The 24916-nt window shown below is 41.4% G+C and overlaps 1 protein-coding gene and 1 long non-coding RNA gene across 5 annotated transcripts in view; one reads left to right on the top strand and one right to left on the bottom strand.

Moving 5' to 3' along the window:
* XRN2 (5'-3' exoribonuclease 2) overlaps positions 1 to 17961 on the bottom strand; it is a 93964-nt gene extending 76003 nt beyond the window's left edge. Inside the window, exon 1 of the mRNA XM_055299885.1 lies at positions 17786 to 17961. Coding sequence (XP_055155860.1) covers positions 17786 to 17860 — 75 coding nt within the window. The 5' untranslated portion in view covers positions 17861 to 17961. The remainder of the gene's footprint in view (positions 1 to 17785) is intronic.
* A 72-nt stretch (positions 17962 to 18033) lies between these two features.
* The window catches only part of LOC129522946 (uncharacterized), a 68543-nt gene continuing 61660 nt past the window's right edge, over positions 18034 to 24916 (top strand). For all 4 annotated transcript variants that reach the window (XR_008667020.1, XR_008667021.1, XR_008667022.1 and 1 more), the window contains exon 1: positions 18034 to 18499. This is a non-coding gene — a long non-coding RNA (uncharacterized LOC129522946). The remainder of the gene's footprint in view (positions 18500 to 24916) is intronic.

Raw genomic sequence — 24916 nt, 5'->3', positions numbered from 1 at the left:
CTCAACCACTGAGCTACCCAGGCGTTCCCTAAACAGACTGATTACTAGCAATGAAACTGAATCACTGGGTGGCTCAGTTGGTCAAGTGTCCAACTCTTGATTTAGGCTTAGGTCATGATCTCAGGGTTTTGAGATCTGTGCTGGGCATGGAGTCTGCTTAAGATTCTCTCTCCTCTCCCTGTGCTCCTCCCTTCCCCCCACACTTATTCCCCCCCCATATTTTTTTTTAAATTTTTATTTATGATAGTCACACACAGAGAAAGAGAGAGGCAGAGACACAGGCAGAGGGAGAAGCAGGCTCCATGCACCGTGAGCCTGACATGGGACTCGATCTCGGGTCCCCAGGATCGATCGCACCCTGGGCCAAAGGCAGGTGCCAAACCGCTGCGCCACCCAGGGATTCCCCGCCCCCCCCATATTTAAAGGAGAGTTAACACCTATACTTCTCAAACGATTCCAAAACATAGAAGAGGAGGGAAAGCTCCCAAATTTATTCCAGGAGGCCAGCATTACCCTGATACCAAAAGCAGATAAAAGCACTACCAAAAATAAAACTACAGCCCAATATCTCTGATGAACATAGATGTAAATATCCTCAACAAAATATTAGCACACTGAACCCAAGAATACATCTAAAAACTCATTCACCATGATCAAATGGGATTTATTCATAATTCATGAATTCATAATTCGAATTCATACTATTCGTCAATCAATATATCACATTAACAAGAGAAAAGATATAAATCATATGATCATTTCAATAGATGCAGAAAAAGAACCTAATAAAGCATAACACCTATTCATGATAAAAAAAAAAAAACCACCCAACAGTATAGATTTAAAGAGAATACATCTCCACACAACATATGAGGGTGCCTGGGTTGCTCAGGGGGTTAAGTGTCCGATTCTTAATTTTGGCTCGTCATGATCTCCGGGTCTTGAGACCAAGCTCTGCATTGGGCTCTGAGCTCAATGGGGAGGCTGCTTGGGATTCTCTCTCACTCTCTCTGCCCTTCCCGCCTCAAATAAATAAATCTTTAAAAAATAAAAAATAAATGTCACAACATAGTCAACCATGAAAACCTGAAAGCTTTTCTTCTAAGGTCAGGAACAAGACAAGATGTCCACTCATAACACTTTTATTCAACATGACACTGGAAGTCCTAGCCAGAGCAATCAGACAAGAAAAATAAAAGACAAAAAAAAAAAAAAGAAAAATAAAAGACATACACGTTGGTAAGGAAGAAGTAAAACTATTACTATTTGCAGATGACATGATACTATACATACAAAACCCTACATACTCCACCAAAAAAAAAAAACTACTAGAATTGATAAATGAATTCAGTAGAGCCACAGGATACAAAATTAATATACAGAAATCCACTGCATTTTTCCCACTGCATTTCTATACACAAATAATGAAGTAGCTAAAAGAGGAATTAAAAAAAAAAAACAAAAAAACCTCATTTACAGGTGCACCCAAAAAAGTAAAGTCCCTAGGAATAAACTTAACCAAGAAGGTGAAAGAACTGTGCTCTAAAAACTATAAAACAGGGATGCCTGAGTGGCTCAGTGGTTGAGTGTCTGCCTTCAGCTCAGGACGTGATCCTGGGGTCCTGGGATCAAGTCCCACATTGGGCTCCCTGCATGGAGCCTGCTTCTTCCTCTGTGTCTCTGCCTCTCTGTGTCTCTTATGAATAAATAATTAAAATCTTTAAAAAATAAAATTAAATCTACAAAACACTTAAGAAACTGAAGATGACACAAATATTCTATGCTCATGAACTGAGAAAACCAATATTGTTAAAATGTCCATAAGTATCCAAAGCAATCTACAAGATTTAATGCAATCCCTATCAAAATACCAACACCACTTCAGAACAAGTAATGCTAAAGTGTGTATGCAATCACAAAAGACTCCAAATAGCCAAAGCAATCTTGATATAGAACAAGACTTCAAGGGGGGGAGGGGCAAGATGGCGGAAGAGCAGGGTCCCCAAATCACCTGTCCCCACCAAATTACCTAGATAACCTTCAAATCATCCTGAAAATCTACGAATTCGGCCTGAGCTGTAAAGAGAGACCAGCTGGAACGCTACGAGTTCGCGCTTCTATCAAGGTAGGAAGACGGGGGAAAAAGAAATAAAGAAACAAAAGGCCTCCGAGGGGGAGGGGCCCCGCGAGGAGCCGGGCTGAGGCCGGGGCGAGTGTCCCCAGGACAGGAGAGCCCCGTCCCGGAGAAGCAGGAGCTGCACCAACCTTCCCTGCAGAAAGGGGCCCGCAGGGAGTTAGAGCAGGACCCAGGAGGGCGGGGATGCCCTCGGGCTCCCTGGGACACTAACAGACACCTGCGAGCGCAGGAGAGTGCGCCGAGCTCCCTAAGGGCTGCAGCGTGCACCGGAGCAGCTCGGAGGGGGCTCGGGAGCGGCTCCAGGGAGGGAGCTGCAGGGCGGGAGCGCGAATCCAACAGCACAGGCCGGGAGCACAGGGCGCCGGGACACAGCCCAGGATCAGGCCTCCCCCCGGGACAGGCAGAGGCCGGGAGGGCCCAGGACAGCAAGGACGCTCCTGCCCCGAGCTGAGCAGATCAGGGGCCCCGCCCCGGAGCCTCCAGGCCCTGCAGACGGAGAGCCCTGAAGTTCCTGCGGAGGCTGAATCCAGGCTTCCAGAGTTGCCATAGCAACTGCGGCTGTTCCTCCTGGGGCCCAACGGGGTAAACAACCCCCGCTGAGCCCTGCAGCAGGCAGGGGCAGAGCAGCTCCCCCAAGTGCTAACACCTGAAAATCAGCACAGCAGGCCCCTCCCCCAGAAGACCAGCTAGACGGACCAGTGATACTCCCCCGTGTTCCAATACAACTTGTTTTTGGCCACTCTGCACTGAGCAAAATGACTAGAAGGAAAACCTCACCTCAAAAGAAAGAATCAGAAACAGCCCTCTCTCCCACAGAGTTACAAAATCTGGATTACACTTTAATGTCAGAAAGCCAATTCAGAAGCACTATTATACAGCTACTGGTGGCTCTAGAAAAAAGCATTAAGGACTCACGAGACTTCATGACTGCAGAATTTAGATCCAATCAGGCAGAAATTAAAAATCAATTGAATGAGATGCAATCCAAACTAGAAGTCCTAACGACGAGGGTTAACAGAGGTGAAAGAACGAGTGAGTGACATAGAAGACAAGTTGATGGCAAAGAGGGAAACTGAGGAAAAAAGAGACAAACAATTAAGGGACCATGAATACAGATTAAGGGAAATAAATGATAGCCTGAGGAAGAAAAACCTACGTTTAATTGGGGTTCCCGCTGAAAGGGACAGAGGGCCAGAATATGTATTTGAACAAATCCTAGCTGAAAACTTTCCCAATCTGGGAAGGGAAACAGGCATTCAGATCCAGGAAATAGAGAGATCCCCCCCTAAAATCAATAAAAACCGTTCAACACCTCGACATTTAATAGTGAAGCTTGCAAATTCCAAAGATAAAGAGAAGATCCTTAAAGCAGCAAGAGACAAGAAGTCTCTGACTTTCATGGGGAGGAATATTAGGGTAACAGCAGACCTCTCCACAGAGACCTGGCAGGCCAGAAAGGGCTGGCAGGATATATTCAGGGTCCTAAATGAGAAGAACATGCAACCAAGAATACTTTATCCAGCAAGGCTCTCATTCAAAATGGAAGGAGAGATAAAGAGCTTCCAAGACAGGCAGGAACTGAAAGAATATGTGACCTCCAAACCAGCTCTGCAAGAAATTTTAAGGGGGACTCTTAAAATTCCCCTTTAAGAAGAAGTTCAGTGGAACAATCCACAAAAACAAGGACTAAATAGATATCATGATGACACTAAACTCATATCTGTCAATAGTAACTCTGAACGTGAATGGGCTTAATGACCCCATCAAAAGGCGCAGGGTTTCAGACTGGATAAAAAAGCAGGACCCATCTATTTGCTGTCTACAAGAGACTCATTTTAGAGGTAAGGACACCTACAGCCTGAAAATAAAAGGTTGGAGAACCATTTACCATTCAAATGGTTCTCAAAATATACCCTAAAAACTATAGAACACTTCTGAAAGAAATTGAGGAAGACACAAAGAGATGGAAAAATATTCCAGGCTCATGGATTGGCAGAATTAATACTGTGAAAATGTCAATGTTACCCAGGGCAATTTACACGTATAATGCAATCCCTATCAAAATACCATGGACTTTCTTCAGAGACTTAGAACAAATTTTTTAAGATTTGTGTGGAATCAGAAAAGACCCCGAACAGCCAGGGGAATTTTAAAAAAGAAAACCATATCTGGGGGCATCACAATGCCAGATTTCAGGTTGTACTACAAAGCTGTGGTCATCAAGACAGTGTGGTACTGGCACAAAAACAGACATATAGATCAATGGAACAGAATAGAGAACCCAGAAGTGGACCCTGAACTTTATGGTCAACTAATATACGATAAAGGAGGAAAGACGATCCACTGGAAGAAAGACAGTCTCTTCAATAAGGTGCTGGGAAAATTGGACATCCACATGCAGAAGAATGAAACTGGACCACTCTCTTGCACCATACACAAAGATAAACTCAAAATAGATGAAAGATCTAAATGTGAGACAAGATTCCATCAAAATCCCAGAGGAGAACTCAGGCAACACCCTTTTTGAACTTGGCCACAGTAACTGGAGAAGGACAAACAATGTATGTTCTCATTCATTTGGGGAATATGAATAATAGTGAAAGGGAATATAAGGGAAGGGAGAAGAAATGTGTGAGAAATATCAGAAAGGGAGACAGAACATAAAGACTTCTAACTCTGGGAAATGAACTAGGGGTGGTGGAGGGGGAGGAGGGCGGGGGGTGGGGGTGAATGGGTGACGGGCACTGAGGGGGACACTTGACGGGATGAGCACTGGGTGTTATTCTGTATGTTGGTAAATTGAACACCAATAAAAATTAATTTATAAAATTAAAAAAAAAGACAAAAAAAAAAAAAAGAACAAGACTTCAAGTATCACAATCCCAGGTTTCAAGATGTACTACAAAGCTGCAGTGATCAAAAGAGTACGGTATGGGCTCACCAAAAAAAGACAGATCAGTGGAACAAGATAGAGTCCAGAAGTAAACCCATGCATATATGGTCAATTAATCTATGACAAAGAAGGCAAGAATAAATAATGGGGAAAAGACAGTCTCTTCAACAAATGGTGTTGGGAAAACTGGACAGCTGCATATAAAAAATGAAAAATGAAACTGGAACCACTTTGTTACACTATGCACAAAAATAAACTCAAAATGGATTAACAAAGGACCTAAATGTGAGATCTGAAACCATAAAACTCCTAAAAGAAAACACTGCAATAATTCTTTGACACTGGCTATAGAAATAGTTTTCTAGATAGGCCCGGTAGGCAAGGTAAACAAAATTAAATTACTGGGATTATATCAAAATAAATGTTTGCACTTGCACAGTGAAGGAAAACATCAACAAAAACAAAAGGACAACCTACTATAGAAGATATTTTCAAATGATTTGTCCTATAAGGGGTTAATATCCAAAACATATAAAGAACTTAGACAACTCAACACAAAAAAACCCCAAATAACCCATTTTTTAAATTTTTTTTATGATAGTCACACACAGAGAGCGAGAGCGAGAGAGAGAGAGAGAGAGAGGCAGAGACACAGGCAGAGGGAGAAGCAGGCTCCATGCACCGGGAGCCCAACATGGGATTCGATCCCGGGTCTCCAAAGGCAGGCGCTAACCCGCTGTGCCACCCAGGGATCCCAATAATCCAATTTTCAAATGGGCAAAGGACCTGAATAGATACTTTTCCGAAGAAGACATACAAATGGCAAACAGACACAGGAAAAGATGCTCAACACTACGAATTACCAGAAAAATGCAAATCAAAACCACAATGAGATATTCCATAGCTGTAAGAATGTCTAAAATCAACAACAAAATAAGTTTTTGTCATGATGTGAAGTAAAAGCAATCCTTGTGTACTGCTGGTGAATGCAAATTGGTGCAGCCACTGTGGAAAACTGTATGGAGGTTTCTCAAAAAATTAAAAATGGAATTACCATATAATCCAGTTAATTCCACTAAAGTTACTGACACAAAGAAAGCAGAAACACTAATTCAAAAAGATGCGTATCCCTATGTTTACTGCAGCATTACTTAAAATAGCCAAGATATGGAAGTGACCCAAATGTCCATCCAGAGATGAATGGATAAGGTGTGGTACATACACACACTCACACCACACACACACACACACCCTGGGATATTACTCAGCCATTAAAAGGAATGAGATCTTGCCATTTTCAACATGATGGACCTATAGGATATAATGTCAAGTGAAACAGACACTGAAAGATAAGTACCATATGATTTCACTCATACGAGGAGTTTTAGAAACAAAACAAAAGACAAAAAGACAAAAAACAGACTCTTACATACAGAGAACAAACTGGTAATGGCCAGAGGGGAGAGGAGTGAGGGGATGGCTCAAATGTATAAAGGAGATTTAGAATGCATTTATCCTGATGCGCACTAATGTATAGAATTGTTGAATCATACTGTACAACTGAAACTAATACTGTGTACACCTAAATAGCAATAGTTGCTAATTATACTTGAACCAAAAAAAAAGCTGTTGTAAAATAATTTTTAAATACACAATGCTTTTAATAAATGACAGAAATGAAAAATAAAAGACAATTCAACAGTAATAGGTAGAGGCTTCAATACTCCACCTCTATTAATGAGTAAAACTAGACTGAAGATTAGTAAGCAGTTAGGAGACATAAAAAACACTATCAACCAAGAGATCTAACAGACTTCTATAGAACAATCTCTCCAATAACAGAATATACATTCTCAATTGCATATGGAACATTTTCCAGGAGACCAAACATTGGGCTCACAAAAATCGCGTCCCACATCGGGCTCCCTGTATGGAACCTTCTTCTCCCTCTGCCTGTGTCCTTGCCTCTCTCTGTGTGTCTCTCATGAATAAATAATGTCTTTAAAAAAATTTAAAAATTAAAAAAATAAGAACTGTGCATGCATGTATACACCTTAAGACAGCAGAAAAATAGCAAATTAAACCCAAAGCCAGCAGAAGAAAGAAATAACAGAGGAAAAAGTAATAAAATAGAAAATAATAAAATAAAGAGGAAAAAAACATATGAGATCAAAAATTGATTCAAAAGATCAACAAACCTTTAGTCAGTTTGACCTAGAAAAGGGAAGATTCAAATTATTAGAATCAAAAACAAAAGAAAGGGCAATACTGTCAACTTTATAGAAACAAAAAGGATCATGAATATTACACCAACAAATTAAAGATAACTTAGATGAAATATACAAATTAACAGAAAGACAAATTAGAGAACTGACAAAGAAATAATCTGAATAAACCTATACGAGGCATAAACCAGTAACACAAAAAGCTATCCACAAAGAAAACCCCAAGCCTAAAATGGTTTTACCCCACTAAATTCTACCAAACTTGCAAAGAAGAATTAACATCAATTCTTCACAAATTTTTCTCAAAAAAGGGGAACACTTTCCAACACATTTTATGAGGCCAATATTAGCCTGATAATCAGAACTAGACAAAGATGTCAAAAGAAAACAAAACTACAGACTCTCTTATGCATATGGATGTAAAAATCCTCAACAAAATACCAGCAGACTGAATCCGGCAATACATGAAAAGAATTCTACAGCATGACCAAGTGGGATTTATCCTAGCAATGCAAAGTTGGTTTAACACACACAAAAAAATCAATTAATGCAATACATCACATGAATAGAAAGACAAAAATCACATGACCATATCAATAGATGTAGAAAAAGCATTTGAAAAAATCCAACACCCTTTCATGATAAAAACAAAAACCAAATAACCACACAACCCCTCAACAAAAAACCCAGTTAACATCATACTTAATGGTGCTGAAGTAGATGGTTTTCCTTTAAGGCCAAAATAAGACAAAGATGTCTATCCTTTGCCATTTCTGTTCTAAATTGTCATGGAGGTTCTACCCAGGGCAATTAAGCAAGAGAAGGAAATAAAAAGCATCTATATTGGAAAGGAGGAAGTAAAACTATATTTGCATGATGTGATCTTGTATACAGAAAATCCCAAGGAATCCACTAAAAGACTATTAGAATATATGAGTTTGACAAGGTTGTAAGATACAAGATCAATATTAAAAAAAAATTTAATTTCTATACACTTGCAGTGAACAATTCAAAAATAAGAAAACAATTCCACTCATGACAGTATCCAAAAACCAGAACTAAAATTAATCAAAGAAATGTAAAATCTATACACTGAAGTAGATTGTAAAATTCATATGGAATCACGAGGAAATCAGAACATACAAAATAATCCTCAGAAAAGAATACACTGGAGGACTCATACTCCCTGATTTCAAAACTTACTGCAAAGCAATGGTAATCAAGACAGTATGGTACTGGTACAAGGATAAATACATATATCAAAAGAATAGAAATGAGATACCAGAAATAAACCCATACGCTTATAGTCAACTGATTTTTCATAAGGGTGTCAAGACCATTCAATTAGGAAAGAACAGTTTCCAACAAATAGTGCTGTAACAATTGAGAAGCCACACATTAAATGAAGTTGGACCCTAACTTCACATCATATGCAAAAGTTTACTCAAAATGAATCATGCACCCAAATTTAAGAGCTAACAGTATACAACGCTCAGGAGAAAACACAGGCATAAATCTTCATGATGTTGGATTCTTAGCTGTGACACCAAAAGCACAAGCAACTAAAGAAAAAATATAAATTAGATTTTATCATCAAAATTAAGAACTTCATGCTTCACAGGACACTGCCAAGTGGAAAGATGGGGATTCCTGGGTGGCTCAGTGGTTTAGTGCCTGCCTTTGGCCCAGGGCGCGATCCTTGAGTCCCGGGATCGGGTTCCTCGGGCTCCCAGCATGGAGCCTGCTTCTCCCTCTGCCCGTGTCTTCTGCCCCCCCCCTCTCTCTCTCTCTCCATCATGAATGAATAAATAAATCTTTAAAAAAAAAAAAAGAAAAAGAAAGTGGAAAGACAATCAAAAATAAGGGAAAAAATTTACAAGTCACTATCTTTTAAAGGGCTTGTATTCAGAATATGTACATTATAAAAACTCTTACTGTTCAATAAAAGGACAACCCAATTTAAAAACAGGCGGGGGGGGGGGGGGGAATCCCTGGATGGTTCTGGGATCCCTGGATGGCTCAGTGGGTTAGAGCCTGCCTTTGGCCCAGGGCGAGATCCTGGAGTCCTGGAATTGAGTGGAATTGAGTCCCACATCGGGCTCCCAGCATGGGAGCCTGCTTCTGCGCGCGCGCTCTTTCTCTCTCTCTCTCTCTCTCTCCCTTTCTCTCTCTGTGTCTCTCATGAATGAATAAATAAAGTCTTTAAAATAAAATATTAAAAAAAAAAAAAACAGGCAGGGGCACGTAAGTGGTTGAACCTCTGTCTGCCTTTGGCTCAAGTCGTGATCCTGGAGTCCTTGGGAGTCCTGGGATGGAGTTTCACATCAGGCTCCCCACCACAGGGAGCCTGCTTCTCCGTCTGCCTATGTCTCTGCCCCACTCTCTATGTCTCTCATGAATAAATAAAATCTTTTAAATTAAAAAAAAAACAGGCAAAGAATATGAATAGACATTTCTCCAAAAAAGATAAACAAATTGGCAATAAGCACGTGAAAAAAGATGCTCAGTATAATTTAGTCCTAAGGGAAATGCAACTCAAAACTGCAATGAGATACCACTTCACACTCACTAGGATGAAGGATGGTTAAAATTAAAAAGTCAGGTAACACATGTTAGCAAGAATGTGGAGAAACTAGAACTCTGAAACACTGCTAGTGGGAATTTAAATGTTGCAGCCACTTTGGAAAATAGTCTGGCAGTTCTTCAAATAATCAAATACAGAGTTCCCATGTAATAGAGAAATTCCACTTCTAGGTATATACCCAGGAAGTGAAAACATGCCCACACAGAAACCTATATGAATGTAGCACCATTACTCATAACAGTCAAAAGGTGCAAACAACCCAAAAGTCTATGAACACACATATGGATAAACAAAATGTGGTATAGCCACACAATGAAGCATTATTTAGCCATAAAAAGAATGAAGTAACTGATGCCTGCTACAACATGAATGTACCTTGAAAACATAAAGAAGCCAGCCAGAGAAAAACACAGACTATATGATTCAATTCACAGAAAAGTCACAATAGAGAAATCTACAGAGACAGAAAGTAAATTAGTGGTTGCTTATGGACAGGGATAGCATGGCCAAGGGATAGTGGGTTGGTAGCCACAGGGTATAGGTTTCTTTGTGCGGTGATGAAAATATTCTAAAGCTGACTGTGGTGATGGTTGCCCACATCCATGAATATATAAAAAACCACCGAATTATAGACTTTAAATGAGTGAGCTGTATGGTACATGAATCATACATCTCAATAAAGCCACCTAAAAATATAGTAACCATCTCCCCCCAAAATAATGCACTGATCAAAACTGAATGCAGAATCAGGGACCAAGAGCCTTCTTGTATGGTACTGTCCTTCCTGCCCTTAGAATAGTGCCTGGCATAAAAGAGTAATCAAATAGAAGAAAGGGAAAAATAGCAGGGTAGGAAACCTGGATTTCACTACATAAAAACAGAGCACTAACACTACCACAATGTTACCAAGAGTTAGACACAAATATATCCCCACTTTTACTTGGATATACAAACTCCTGAAACTTAATTAAGTGATGAAGTTCTGAAATATCAAGTGTCTATGTAAAGTAAAGCAATGTTTGAAGCACTTAACTTGTATTAATTGATTTAATTCACACAACTACCCTGTGTGGCATATATGCCACTGATCTTCATTATTCATGAATTCCACAGTCAATAATTCACCTACTTACTAGAAATATTTTGGTAGCCCCCAAATCAGTATCTGCAGCACCCTCACAGTAATTCACAAACATAATCAGAGCAGTGAAAAATCTGAGTCCACCAACACTCACACTCCCAGCTGAGGTCAAAAAAGTCAACACTCTGCCTTGTTTTCAGCTCTCACACAGAAATAACCAGAGGACAGAGGCTGTAGGGAGCAGTGCAGTGCAACACAAAAAGCACTAGTTCTTTAGAGTTTAAGGCATTTTTCTTAATAGAAAGCTAACAAAGAGAGGACTATATAAGCCAAAGATACAAAGCAAAGAAAGTAATCGTTGAATGAACAAAAAGTAGTTTAAAAGGTCAAAAGAAGGGATTCCTGGGTGACGCAGCGGTTTAGCGCCTGCCTTTGACCCGGGGCGTGATCCTGGAGACCCGGGATTGAATCCCACGTCGGGCTCCCGGTGCATGGAGCCTGCTTCTCCCTCTGCCTATGTCTCTGCCTCTCTCTGTGTGTGTGACTATCATAAATAAATAAAAATTTAAATAGATAGATAGATAGATAAATAAATAAATAAATAAATAAATAAATGGTCAAAAGAAGAGATAAAAGGAAATCATAATACTCCATGCAAAAGAATTGGAAAATGGAAACAGATGTGACTGAATATTACAGATTATATATAATGTAAATAAATAAATTTAAATCTAACCATACCAATACTCACCTGAAAGGCAAATGTCCTAAATGCCCTGCTTACAAGGCAGAGATTAGGAAAACAGTTTGGCAATTCCTCAGAAAGGTAAACAGAATTATCACAAAGTCCAGCAATTCCACTCATTAAGTACATATTCCAAAGAACTGAAAGCAGGGACCACTCATAGGTATATAACCTAAGCAATGATATAGATGCAAGTAATTGTACACCAAGGTTCACAGCAGCATTATTCACATCGTCAAAAGGTAAAAATAACCCAAGTGTCCAAACAAAATGTGATACATACATACAATGGGATAGTATTAGCCTTAAAGGGGGATGAAATTCTGATAACATGCAAACAATGGTAAGTCTTGAAAACAGGCTAGGTGATAAATCAGCCAGAAAATGACACATGTATGATTCCACTTATATTAGGTACCTAAAATAGGCAAATCCATGACAGAAAAAGTAGCATATGAGGGAAAAGAGAGAATTATTGTTCAATGGGTAGAGTCTGGGATGAGGAAAAAGTTCTAGAAACAAATAATAGTAATGGTTTCACAGTACTATGAATGTACTTAACATCACTGAATTCTACACTTAAAAATGGCAAACTTTTTGTTATGCATATTTTGCCACAATAAAAAAGACAAGAGATCATCAAACAGTATAAAAAAACAAGACCCAATTGTATGCTACCTATGAAAACAAACACTTTAAATATATAAACACGAAAATACTAAAAGAATGGAAATAGGCCATGATACCCTAGAGTCAGAAGATCTGACTATCTCAATATTGAACAAAGCAGATTTCAGAGTAAAGGGACAGGGAAGCCACTGATTAAAAAAATAATTCTTTAAAAAGATTTTATTTATTTGAGAGAGAGTGAGGGAGGGAGAGACAGAATTCCAAGCAGACTCCATGCTGAGCACAGAGCCAACCGGATAAAAGGCTTGATCCCATGACTTAACATCACAACCCGAGCCAAAACCAAGTCAGATGCTCAACCTGGGTGACTCACGTGCCCCTTCAAAATGTTAATTTTATAATGACAAAAGAGCATACTCTTCAAGAAAACATAAAAATTCTAAGCATTTATGTAACTTATACAAGACCTACAAAATGCTAGGAAGCAAAAACCAACAGAACTGAAACAGATGAATCCAAATAATAATATGTAACAAATCTCCACACCCTTATTAGTAAATAATACAAAGAAAGGACAAAGAAACAAAATCACTAAGTGTTGTTCAAGTCTTCCATGTTCTATCAACTAACATAGCGTTTATAGAACACTCCACTCAACAACAGAATTTATATCTCTTAATGCAATATTACATTTACCAACATCATATTCTGGGCCATAAAACAAATCAGGTAAACTTTAAAAAGATTCAAATTATCCGGGATCCCTGGGTGGCGCAGGGGTTTAGCGCCTGCCTTTGGCCCAGGGCGCGATCCTGGAGACCCAGGATCGAATCCCACGTCGGGCTCCCGGTGCATGGAGCCTGCTTCTCCATCTGCCTGTGTCTCTGCCTCTCTCTCTCTGTCTCTCTGTGACTATCGTAAATAAATAAAACTTAAAAAAAAAAAAAAAAGATTCAAATTATCCGAAGTACGTCCTCTGAAAATGAACTATATTAGAAATCAATAACAAAAGAATGTCTAAAATCCCCCATATTTGAAAATTAAGTAACAGTTATAAATAACCAAAGGGCCAAAGAAGTCAGAGTCTACAAGAAAGTATTTGTTACTGAATGAAAACGAAAACATTGGGCAGCCCTGGTAGCTCAGCAGTTTAGCGCTGCCTTCAGCCTGGGTTGTGATCCTGGAGACCCAGGATCGAGTCCCACATCGGGCTCCTTGCATGGAGCCTGCTGCTCCCTCTGCCTGTGTCTCTGCCTCTCTCTCTCTCTCTCTCTCTCTCTCTCTCTCTCTCTCTCGTGCTCTGTGTCTCTCATGAATAAATAAATAAATAAATAAATAAATAAATAAATAAATAAATAAATAAATAATCTTTTAAAAAAAGAAAACAAAAACATAATGGGACGCCTGGGTGGCTCAGCAGTCGAGCGTCTACCTTTGGCTCAGGGTGTGATCCCAGAGTCCCCAGGAAAAAGTCCCGCATCAGACTCTGCATGGAACCTGCTTCTCCTCCCTCTTGCTACGTCTCTGCCTCTCTGTGTCTTTCTCATGAATAAATAAATTAAAATCTTAAAAAGAAAAAAAAAGAAAAGGAAAACACAACCTCAAAATTTGTGGGATGTAATTGAGGCAGTAGTAGCAGGCATTCCAAACCTACATGAGAAGAAACAATATATCAAAGCAATGACCTCAGCGGCCAGTATAAGAAAAGCAGCTAAATCCAAAGTGAGTATAAGGAATAACAAAAATAAAAGTCAATAAAAAAAGATTCACAGAAAAAAATAGGAAAAAAAATTAATGAAATCAAAAGCTAATTCTTTTGAGATCAGTCTAGCTAGACTGATAATGAAACAAAAAAGAAAAATTAGTAGTAGGAATCAGAAAGATGACATCACTACATTTTCTATTGAGAGTAAAAGCATAATAAAGAATCCTATGAACAACTTTATATCAACGAATTTGACTACTCAAGATGAAATGGACAAAAATCACTGAAACACACACTCATTAAAAAAAGAAAAAAGAAAATAACCTAAATAGCTCCATGTCCACTTAAAGAAACTGAATTTACAGCTAAAAGAATCCTTCCAAAAAGACTCCAGGCTCAGATGGCTTCTCTTGTGAATTCTACCAAATACTTAAGGAAGGCATAATACCTATTCAACACCAACTTTTCCACAACCCTGAAGAGGAGATAGACACTACAACTCAATCTGACATCAAGATTACTCTGATACCTAAAGTGGACAAAGACCTAAGAACATTGGAAAACAATTATCCCTTTTGAGCATAAAGGTAAAAATTTTCAAGAAAACTTTAGCAAATTGAATCCAACAGTACATAAAAACAATACATCATGATCAAGTAGAATTTATCCAAAGTGGGTTTAACACTTAAAAAAAAAAAAAATCAACGTAAGGGCACCTGGGTGGCTCAGTCCATTAGCAGCTGACTCTTGATTTTGGTTCATGTCATGATCTCACAGTTGTGAGATCCAGTACCAAGTTGGGCTCTGCACTAGGCATGGAGCCTGCTTAGGGATTCTCTCTCTCCCTGCCCTCCTTTAAACTTTTTCCTGTCTCAAAAAGGGGAGAGGGGACAGAAGATCTGAACAGACCTCTCACTCAAGAAGATATGCGGAAGGCAAACAAGCACCTTAAAAGATGCTCCGTATCATTTGTCACTAGGGAAACGCAAATTAAAATGAGATAAATGTTGGGGCCAGGCGGGAAGGGAAACTCCTCAAGATGGCGGATACCCCAAAATGGCTTAAGTTCCTGTCACCACCTCCACTTGGGACGCCAATGGACCAATGACCTGCTGACAGCTTGACGCAGACCCTTAGACCTCTCCTTTGGACTTACCCAACCGGACCCAATGCCCTTCAAACCCCAGAGGAGGAAGTCACCTTTGGCCAAACTGCAATCCTTCCTTTGCATAGTGAGGGTCACTCTGACTGGTTGGATTGCAATCCTTCCTTTGCATATGAGCCGACCAATAGGAAACCGTTCTGCCTTACAACGTTATGTAAACCCCCTGCCACCTTGTCTTGGCGCGACTTCCCCTACTCACTCTTTTCCTCCGTGAGTCGTGGAACCTCGCCCGAGGGTGCCTGCAATAAAATCTGTTCTTGGACCCTCGCTTGCCTTGGCGGTCTCATTTCCATTTAGTTACTAAAAAACCTAACAATAAAACTATATTAGAAGGACTAAAACTGAAAATATTAAACATACCTAGTGTTGACAAGGAAACAGAGCAACTAGAACTCTCGTAAACTACTAATGTAAAATTGTACAACCACTTGGGAAAACAGTCTGGCAAGCTTTCCTTCTGAAATAACCACACACCTACCATACAATTCAATCACTTCACTCCTAGATATTTTCTCTAAAGAAATGAAAGCATAGAACAATACTTGGTACATGTTCAACACTAAATAAGTGTGTTGGTTAAATGTATTTTCAAACTCAAACTACGCTTAGCTAACGATCATTCATGTTTACAAGGCTAGAATGGACCCAGAAAGCTCACATCCCACATAGCACTTCTTAAAAACTCCTCTGAAAGTAAAAACCAAGGATTAAGCCAAAAAAAAAAAAAAAAAAAAGATGATCACAGTCCGTCCAACTGAACGGAAAGAATTGTTAGAAACCTCAAGCAGCAGCTTTTCAGCAAGCCTAAATAACCAGGTTTGACAGCAACAGAAATTTAAAAAAAAACTTCAAGAAGCAGTCTCCAAGGTGAAAGTAGACTGAAACAACAGAGAGTTTGGATGGGAAACCATGTAACGTGGAAAAGAGAAAACCAACACTAAGAAAAAGACAAAAGTAGCACATAACGTGAATCAGAATTGTAACGATAACTGAGAATATCATTTGATTTTTTTCTTTTAAAGATTATACTTATTAGGGAGCGAGAGAGACAGACATTACAAGTGGAGGAAAGGGCAGTGGGACAAGCAGACTCCTTGAAGAGCATGGATCTTCACGCAGGGCTCAATCCCAGGCCCCCACAATCACAACCTGAACCAAAATCAGACACTTAACTGAGCCACCGAGATGCCCCTAAATTTTTTGGCTTTTAAACCGAACCAGTGTCACCAACACTGTGCCTGACAATTTAATTTTTGATGCCAACAAGGGAAAAGTGTAGCTGACAAGTTGGGTGAAGAGTAACCGCAGCTGGAGTAGAAAAGCTAATACCTAAGCTTTGACAGTGAAAAGTCAGGGATTCTTTATATAGGAGATACAATAAAAAATAAAAGGCATATTATCAATTTTACCCTTCGAAGAAATAAAGATAGTGATGTACCATTATTAGGAGGATGGAGGAGGGGTTGCATAAGTGACTAAATCCTCTTCTATCATAGCTGGAATTCCATAGCTAGATCCAAAACCAGTAAATCAGGTATAAACATGATATTCAGAGACAGAACCAAAACAGAAGTGGTTATCACTAGAAAGTAAAAATGGAAATGAGATGTAAGATCTCATTACTATTACAAGATGTAATAAAGTTTGATATGTTTTCAAAAACAAAAGAAATGAGCATTCAGGTAAGTAGTTCCTCTTTATTAAAAGCACAAGGAATACTGGGAATGCCATCACTGGGCTTTCGATTCCTCCTTGTATAGCAAATAAGCAAAAATCAAAAATCTCACCAGCTTTAACAAAAGAACCAAGTTTTCACAGTGACGGCTGGGTACTTCCTTCAGAAACGAAGGGGTGGGAGGCAGGATGTGGCTCGAACCTTCACAATCCAAAAATCGTAATAACTAAGGGTACAAAACCGAACTCGGATTGGAAACACGGAAGCGATAAATGCAAAACCGAAGACTGGGCAAAAGTCTACACATGCAGTAACAACAGAAAGTGTATTCTTAGAGCGCATCCAGGAATTCCCAACATCTTAGCAAGCAGGCTGTGCGACAGCAGGGCACCTAGACTTCTCTCGCCCTAGACGTTTCCGCGGGGCCGCTTTCGCCGTGAGATGTTAACTACAGCAAGAAACGGCCTCTCCCACTGCGAGAAAACCCCTCCGGCACCGACACGCAACAGCACGAAGCTCGCCGCCGGACACTGCTTTCAAGGCTGTTAAGGGCCAGGATCAGCCCCTGCAACCCTAATTCGGCTAAGTCAGCGGAGCGGCCGGGAGGAGCTCCGCAGACCTAAGTCTTCCGAAACCCGACCGCGCGGGGCCCGGAGGAAACAAAGCCGTGGGCGGGGCCTTCTGGTCCCGGAAAAAGCGGGCAAGGGAGGTACAGCCCTCAAGCGAGTTTGTACCGGGTTGGCCCTCGCCCCGCCCGCTTTTCCCGGCCCCGACTCCGTGTACCGCCGCCCAGCAGTGGGTCGGGCCAGCCCAGCCCGCGGGGCCGAGCGGGCGGCGACGGACCCGGCGCGATGCCCTCCGGGCAGGCGGTGAGCGCCGAGGGCCGCGGCCTAGACACGCCGGAGCGCCAGGCCGCAGCCGGGAGACCGTCAGGCGCCTCCTCACCTTCTCTTCCACGCAGTTGACAATGATGGACGGGTACTTGCGGCTGAGCCACCGAAAGAAAGCGGGGACTCCCATTGCAGCTGCCCAGTTGGAGGCGGCGGCCCGGCCGGCGGACGGACGTAACCGGAGAGACCAGCGAGAGCGGCGGGCCGCGGGCACCGGCACTTCCTCCCACGTGCGCGCCGGCGACAGGAAGCGACGTCACGACCACGCCGTCGCGGTCGGTGACCTCCCGGGGGCGGGGCTCGGCTGCGGGCGGGGTCGGGCGCCCCGCGCGGTCCCTCCGCCGCGGCTCCCCTGGGCTGCGGAGTGCTGCGCCCAGCAGTTTTCGGCGGAGCCCTGGGCGGGTCGCAGCCCCTGCCTCTCGCCTGTCGCGGCTCACAAAACCAGAGCATCTAAGCGCGCTCGTTATTTCTGCTTCCTCGGTCCTCTCGGTTTTGTGGCGCTGTGTGTGCCTGTGCCTGGACTGTTCGAAGGAGTACATTAAATACTCTGCTCCCACGGTATTCGGTTGCGTTCGAGTTCACGCTCCACGCTGAAGAAATGGAACCTAGCCGGCGTTTAGCATCTAATTCCGTTTTCCAGCTACATTTCTGATTGCCGGTGCCTAGCTAGTTGCGCGTTCACGGTGTGCGGAAGCACTGGGTAAGGGATCATCTCATTTAATCGTCGCTTGAGCCTTAAGGTACTAGTGCTGCCATCCTGATGTAACAGGTGAGAAAGTGCGGTTCTAGGGGGATTTAGTCACTTGTTTATCCGCCCGGCTTGTGTTTCAGTCCAACTAAAGATCATTTAATCCTCTATCCTTGCGCTAACAGGACACTTTTATCCTTTGTTTTGTGGTGGCTTCAAACAGATTTTTCCAGAGCGTAAAAAAAGAGAGGTCTGGAAGAGGAGGTACTTACGTCCATTTGCTCAAGCTTGGAAGCCTCTTTTCCTGGAATCCCCTCTTGGCTTGACAAATCACACTCAATCCTAAGGGCTCACCTCAAGAGGCCTCTGAAAGTATTTCTCCTTGCCACCTGGCATGCAATATTCATTGCCCCCCTCCTCTGTCATCTGATGCCATTTTGTTTAAACTTGGTGTCGAAATTAGACAAATGGTTATCCCATGTTTAACCTAAGGACAGCTGAAACTGTTAATGTCTGAGGTAAAAACCCCTCATTTCTCCTGGAAACGGTTCCTCCTCACGTATTTGGTTTCCTTGGGGGGTGTTCTGTTCTTACAGGAACATCCACATGTCATGTGGGGTGATGGACAGCTGGGTGACTTGGGCCATTAAGTGTCCTTCCCCATGGGACAAGAAATGAGGAGAGCAAGAGCTCATGGAGCAGAAATGAGGAGAATTTAGAAGTCGGAAATTAGCAGGAATATTGAACCAAGCTGTGAAATTCTAAAGGCTGGGAATCATTAGGATTTGAAATATTTTTGCCTACACCTGAAGGGGGCAGAGAACAGCCCCCAGCGGACATCTGAATTACATTAATATGAAGAACAATATTAAATACATAGAAACCACTGTTTTAAAACATTCATAAATTTATGTTAAAGCCTTATTAACATTGTAATTATGTACGACTTTGCATCCCTCTATTGCCAGGTCAAGCCATGGACTATCAGTGCTCTACTACTGGAAACAGTCATTAGTGTCTTTAATCAGATTAGACAGCCAATTCCAGAAGCCCCAAAACCAATTCAGAAAATTTATCTTTAAGATTCTAGTCCTCGGGATCCCTGGGTGGCGCAGCGGTTTGGCGCCTGCCTTTGGCCCAGGGCGCGATCCTGGAGACCCGGGATCGAATCCCACGTCGGGCTCCCGGTGCATGGAGCCTGCTTCTCCCTCTGCCTGTGTCTCTGCCTCTCCCTCTCTCTCTCTCTCTCTCTCTCTCATAAATAAATTTTTAAAAAAATTAAAAAAAAAAGATTCTAGTCCTCTAGAACTACTCCTGGTACCAAAACCTGTATTAGATTAATGCAAAATCTCCAAATCTTGGAGAAATTTTGCCTACCATTGCTCTCTGGATTACCAAGTGCTTCCTTTCCCTCATTGTCTTTATAGACTTCGTTGTGAAGAACATGATATGTTTGAAAAAATACTCGGGATGGTTAATTTTATGTCACTTCGGGCCACAGAGTGCTCAGATATTTAAGGGTGTTTGCATATAAAATTAACGTCTTAATTGGTAGAGTGAAGCAGATTGTCCTCTCTAATGAGAATAGGCATCATCCAATCAATTGAAGGCCTGAATAGAACAAAAAGACCAGTCTCCCTGAGCCAGAGGGATTTTACCAGTAGATCCCTTCACACTCCATCTGCACCATCCGTTTCCTGGATCTCTAGGCTGCCAGCCTTTGGACTGGAACTGCACCCGCGGTCCTGTATTATCCAGATCACACTACACACACTGTAGACTTGCACTCAACAGTCTACCTGACTGCATGAGCCAATTTCTTAATATATATATGTTCTATTTCTTTTTAAAAGATTATTTATTCATGAGAGACACACACACACAGAGGCAGAGATACAGGCAGAGGGAGAAGCAGGCTCCATGCAGGGAGCCTGACGTGGGACTCAATCCGGGGTCTCCAGGATGACGCCCTGGGCCGAAGGCAGCACTAAACCACTGGGCCACCCGAGCTGCCCTATATGTTCTATTTCTCTGGAGAACCTTGACTAATACAGATTTTGGTACCAGGAGTGGTTCTAGAGGACTAGAATCTTAAAGATAAATTTTCTGAATTGGTTTTGGGGCTTCTGGAATTGGCCGTCTAATCTGATTAAAGACACTAATGACTATTTCCAGTAGTAGAGAGAGCACTGATAGTCCATGGCTTGACCTGGCAATAGAGAGATGCAAAATATCACCATTGAGTATCCTAACCAACCTAATCTACTTGTAAGAAGCAGGGACCTGGTTGGCCATGATGGGGTACTTCAAACACTTTTGTCAAACTAATAAATGTATGATGAGATTGGCTGGTTGCTCCTAACATCACTGAGCAAAGTAGAGGAAGAAAAGGATGAGTTTGGGGATTCAATTTACCAACTCAAGCAACACATAAATGACCTGATAGTATCTATGGTGCCCTGAAAGAGATCTTTATCACCTACAGCAGGGCTGAGATTGCTGAGAGCCAAACTCAGAACCTCATAATGGGAGTGGCTGACCTACAACACTTGTGGAATTCCCAGCCTCACAGGGTGTCTCTTGTTGGAAGACTGATGGGAAGGAATGAGATCCTGAAAATTGGAATGGTGTCATGTGAGAAGACTGATGGAGCTGGGGACCTTAAGATCATTAATTCTGATTTGTCTTTGCCAGTAGAAGCATCCTCTCTCTTCCCGTCTGCAAGGATTGACTCTGTATTACCTGGGGGAAACTTCAGTGGCCTCCACTCAGGACAACACTGACTCTCCTCAGGATCAACTCCCATCAACCCTCTGTGCTTCTAGGCAGTGTCATAGTATGTTTGGGCTGCCATAACAAAAATACCATAGACTGGGTGGTTCAGAAACACCAGAAATTGATTTCTCACAGCTCTGGAGTCTGGGAAGTTCAAGATCGAGGAGCTAGAAGGTTATCTGGTGAGGACCTGACTCCTCATTGACAGTCCTCTTCTCACTGTCATGTCACATAACAGGAGGCAAGGGATCTCTTTAAGGTCTCTTTTATAAAGGCACTAACCCCATTTGTGAGTAACCAACTCCCAAAGGCCCCATCTCCTAATCCCATAACTTGGGGGTTACGATTCCAAACATGAATTTGGGCGAAGCACAAACATTCATTCTATCTATAGCAACCTGTAATTAGACACAAGTCCCAGCAGGCCATGGAAAGTGAAGGGCAAAGTGACCCATGAGGGGCTCTACATCCAAAAGAACTACTTGAGTTTTCTAATTTATACAGACAGAAATCCAGAGAGTATGGTCAAGCCAAATGTATTGAGATGGATACACTGAGCTGGGATTCTGTATTATTGAATGTTGCAGCTTCAGAGGTTAAAAAGGGCTCTGTTTGTTGGCTAAAACATAGATAAAAAGATGGCCCACTGAGAGTGATTACAAATGTTAGACCTGCTTTGGTTTAATGTAAAAGAAGAGAAAACTCAGGCCTGGCTTATGGATGGTTCTACCTAATATGCAACCACCACCCAACAGTGGACAGCTACAGCACTATAGCCCCTTTCTGGCACATCCTGAAGGACAGTGGTGAAGGGAAATCCTTTCAGTGCGCAGAACTCTGAGCAGCATACCTAGTTGTTCATTTTTCTTGGAAGGAGAAATGGCAGATGTGCAATTATATATTGATTCCTGGACTGTGGCCAATGGTTTTGCTGGGATCAAGGACTTAGAAGGAATACAAGTAGAAAATTGGTGACCAGATGTGAATTGATCTGGAGTTGAAAAACTGAAATTCAAAAAGTTGTTGAAAAACATGAAGATATTTGTGTGCCATGTCAATGCCCACCAAAGGGTGACCTCAGCAGAAAAGGATTTCAATAATCAGTTGGGTAGGATGACCCATTCTATGGATAACAGCCTCTTCCAAAGCCACCATTTTCATTGCCTGATCGGTTCAGGAATAGAGTGGCAATGGGGGCAGGGATAGAAGCTATGCATGGGCTTCAGCAACATGGACTTACAAAACTGACCTGGCTTCAGCTGTGCTGAGTGTCCAATTTAAACAACAGAGACCAGTCCTGAGTCCCAGTATCCCACCACTCCCAGGAAAACATCAGCCAGCTACCTCGTGGTATGTTGATTACATTAGATCAGTTTCATCATAGAAGGGGAAGCATTTTGCTCCTAATGGAACAGACACAGCTGGGTATGAATTGGCCTTCCCTTCACACAATGCACCTACCAAAACTACCATCCATGGACTTACAGAATGCCTTATCCATTATGCTACTTCAAACAGCGTTGCTTCTGATCAAGGAACTTGCTTCATATCAGTGAAGTGCAGCAGTGGCCTATGCTCATGAAATTCACTGGTCTTTCCATGTTCTCTACCATCCTGAGGCAGCTGGCTTGATAGAACAGTGAAATGACTTTTTGAAGACTCTGTCACAGTATCAAGTAATCAGTACCTTACAGGACTGAGACAAATTTCTCCGGGAGCCTGTATATGCTCTAAATTAGCATTCAATATATGATGCTATTTCTCCCATAGCCAAGACTTGCTAGTCCAGGAATTGAGGTGTGGAAATAGGAGTGGCACCACTCACTCTTACTCATAGTGACCCATGAGCAAAATTTTTGCTTCCTACTTTTGTGACCTTACACCCTGCTGACCTATTGGTCTTAGTTCCAAAGTGAGGAATGCATCCACCAGGATACATAGCAATGATTCCATTGAACTTGAAGTTAAGACTGCCACCAGGTCATTTTAAGCTCGGGCAAAAAAGGGAGTTACTGTGATGGACCATGGCTACCAAGGTAAATGGGACTGCTACTCTGTGGTGGACGTAAAAAGGGTATGTGTGGAACACAGGAGATCTCTTGGAACATTTCTTAGTTATCACCAAACCCTGTGAATTAAAGTCAATGGAAAACCACAACCCAATTCAGGCAGGACTGCTAAAGGCCAAGACCCTTCAGTAGTGGAAGAGGGTAGTTATGAATACCAACTACAGGCATATGACCAATTACAGAGATGAGGACTGTAATTGTCCTATTTCCTACTTATTTTGTTATGGGTGTGTGTGTGTATAATATCTTTGTCTTCTCATTTATTTTCATGTAACATAAATGTATTGACTGTATAACACAGTATTTAAGTATTGTTAATTTTACATAGTAGTAGTATTTAAGTAATGGGGTATTTAGGAGAAGCGTAAACATGACCCAAGGATTTTGCATCCTTTTCTGGTTAAAGGGTTAGTAAGGTTTTGGTTGTACACAGGATAGTTGGATCATGTTAGGGGAAGTATGAGTTTATTGTATTTTTTGAAGATGCATGTGCTTAGACCTGCACATGTATAAACACTTGAAAAATGACAGAGGTTGCATTGGAGAGAAGTGAGGAAAGGATGGATACTTCAAAAAATAATGATGCTAGAGGGGTGCCTGGGTGGTTCAGTCAGTTAAGCCTCTGACTCTTGATTTTGGCTCAGGTCATGATCTTGGGGTGATGAAATTGAGCCCTGCATCACTTCATAGTCAGAGGAGAGTCTGCTGGAGATTCTCTCTCTCCCTCTGCCCCTTGCTCTCTAAAATAAATAAATAAATAAATCTTTAAAAATAATAATGCTAGAATAGTTCCTTATCTATATGGAAAAAATGAAATTAGATATCCTACCCAAAACTAAAAAACAACAACAACCAAAACCTCCCATTGGATTACAATCCTAAATATGAAAGGAAAAATTAGAAAGATTTTAGAAGATAGGAAAATATCTTTATGACATCTGGATGGGGCAGATATAAAAAAAAACTAACCATCAAGGGAAGGACAGAAAACTGACTACACCATAGTTAAGAACTCTATTTTCCCAAAACATGATAAAGGCAATAAAAAGACGAACTCACCAGAAAATTAGGAAAGATCATTGCAACACTTATAACTGACAAAACAGTACATGTAGAACATTTAAGGAACTCTTATGAATTCATTAGAACAAGGCATAAAACCCAACACAAAAATTAGGTAAAGGTTTGAACCAGTCTTCCCCAAAGAGGAAATCTAAATGGCCAAGATATGTGAAGCAGTGCTCAGTCTCAAAAGCAATCAGAGAATTGCAAATTAAAGCCCAATGAGATATCATTATGCACTCAATGGACTGACAAAAATTAGAAAGCCTGACTATACCAAGTGTAGTATGGAGGTAAATTGGTAGAATCTCTTGGAAAAAGAATCCCATGTGATCGAATAAAGTTAAAGAGTCACATACTCTACTGCCCAGAAGTTTATTCCTGGAGGAATGCAGGACAGTGCCTAGCACCGCTGTTCAGGCTAGTTAGAGCTGGAACCCAGCCTAACTCCTTCAATAGTCGAACAGATAAATAAGTTCTAATTCCACAAGTGGAATCCTCTGCAGGAAATAAAATGAATGAACTGGAGCTTCACAAGAACATCCAGATCCTGATTCACTTCGCAGTTTCAGGCATGCATGGTAGGGTCTAT

Source organism: Nyctereutes procyonoides, unplaced genomic scaffold (genome assembly GCF_905146905.1).
Source record: "Nyctereutes procyonoides isolate TBG_1078 unplaced genomic scaffold, NYPRO_anot_genome, whole genome shotgun sequence".
NCBI lineage: Eukaryota > Metazoa > Chordata > Mammalia > Carnivora > Canidae > Nyctereutes > Nyctereutes procyonoides.
Note: the sequence above shows the minus strand (reverse complement) of the source record. Positions and strands in the feature narration are given on the sequence as shown.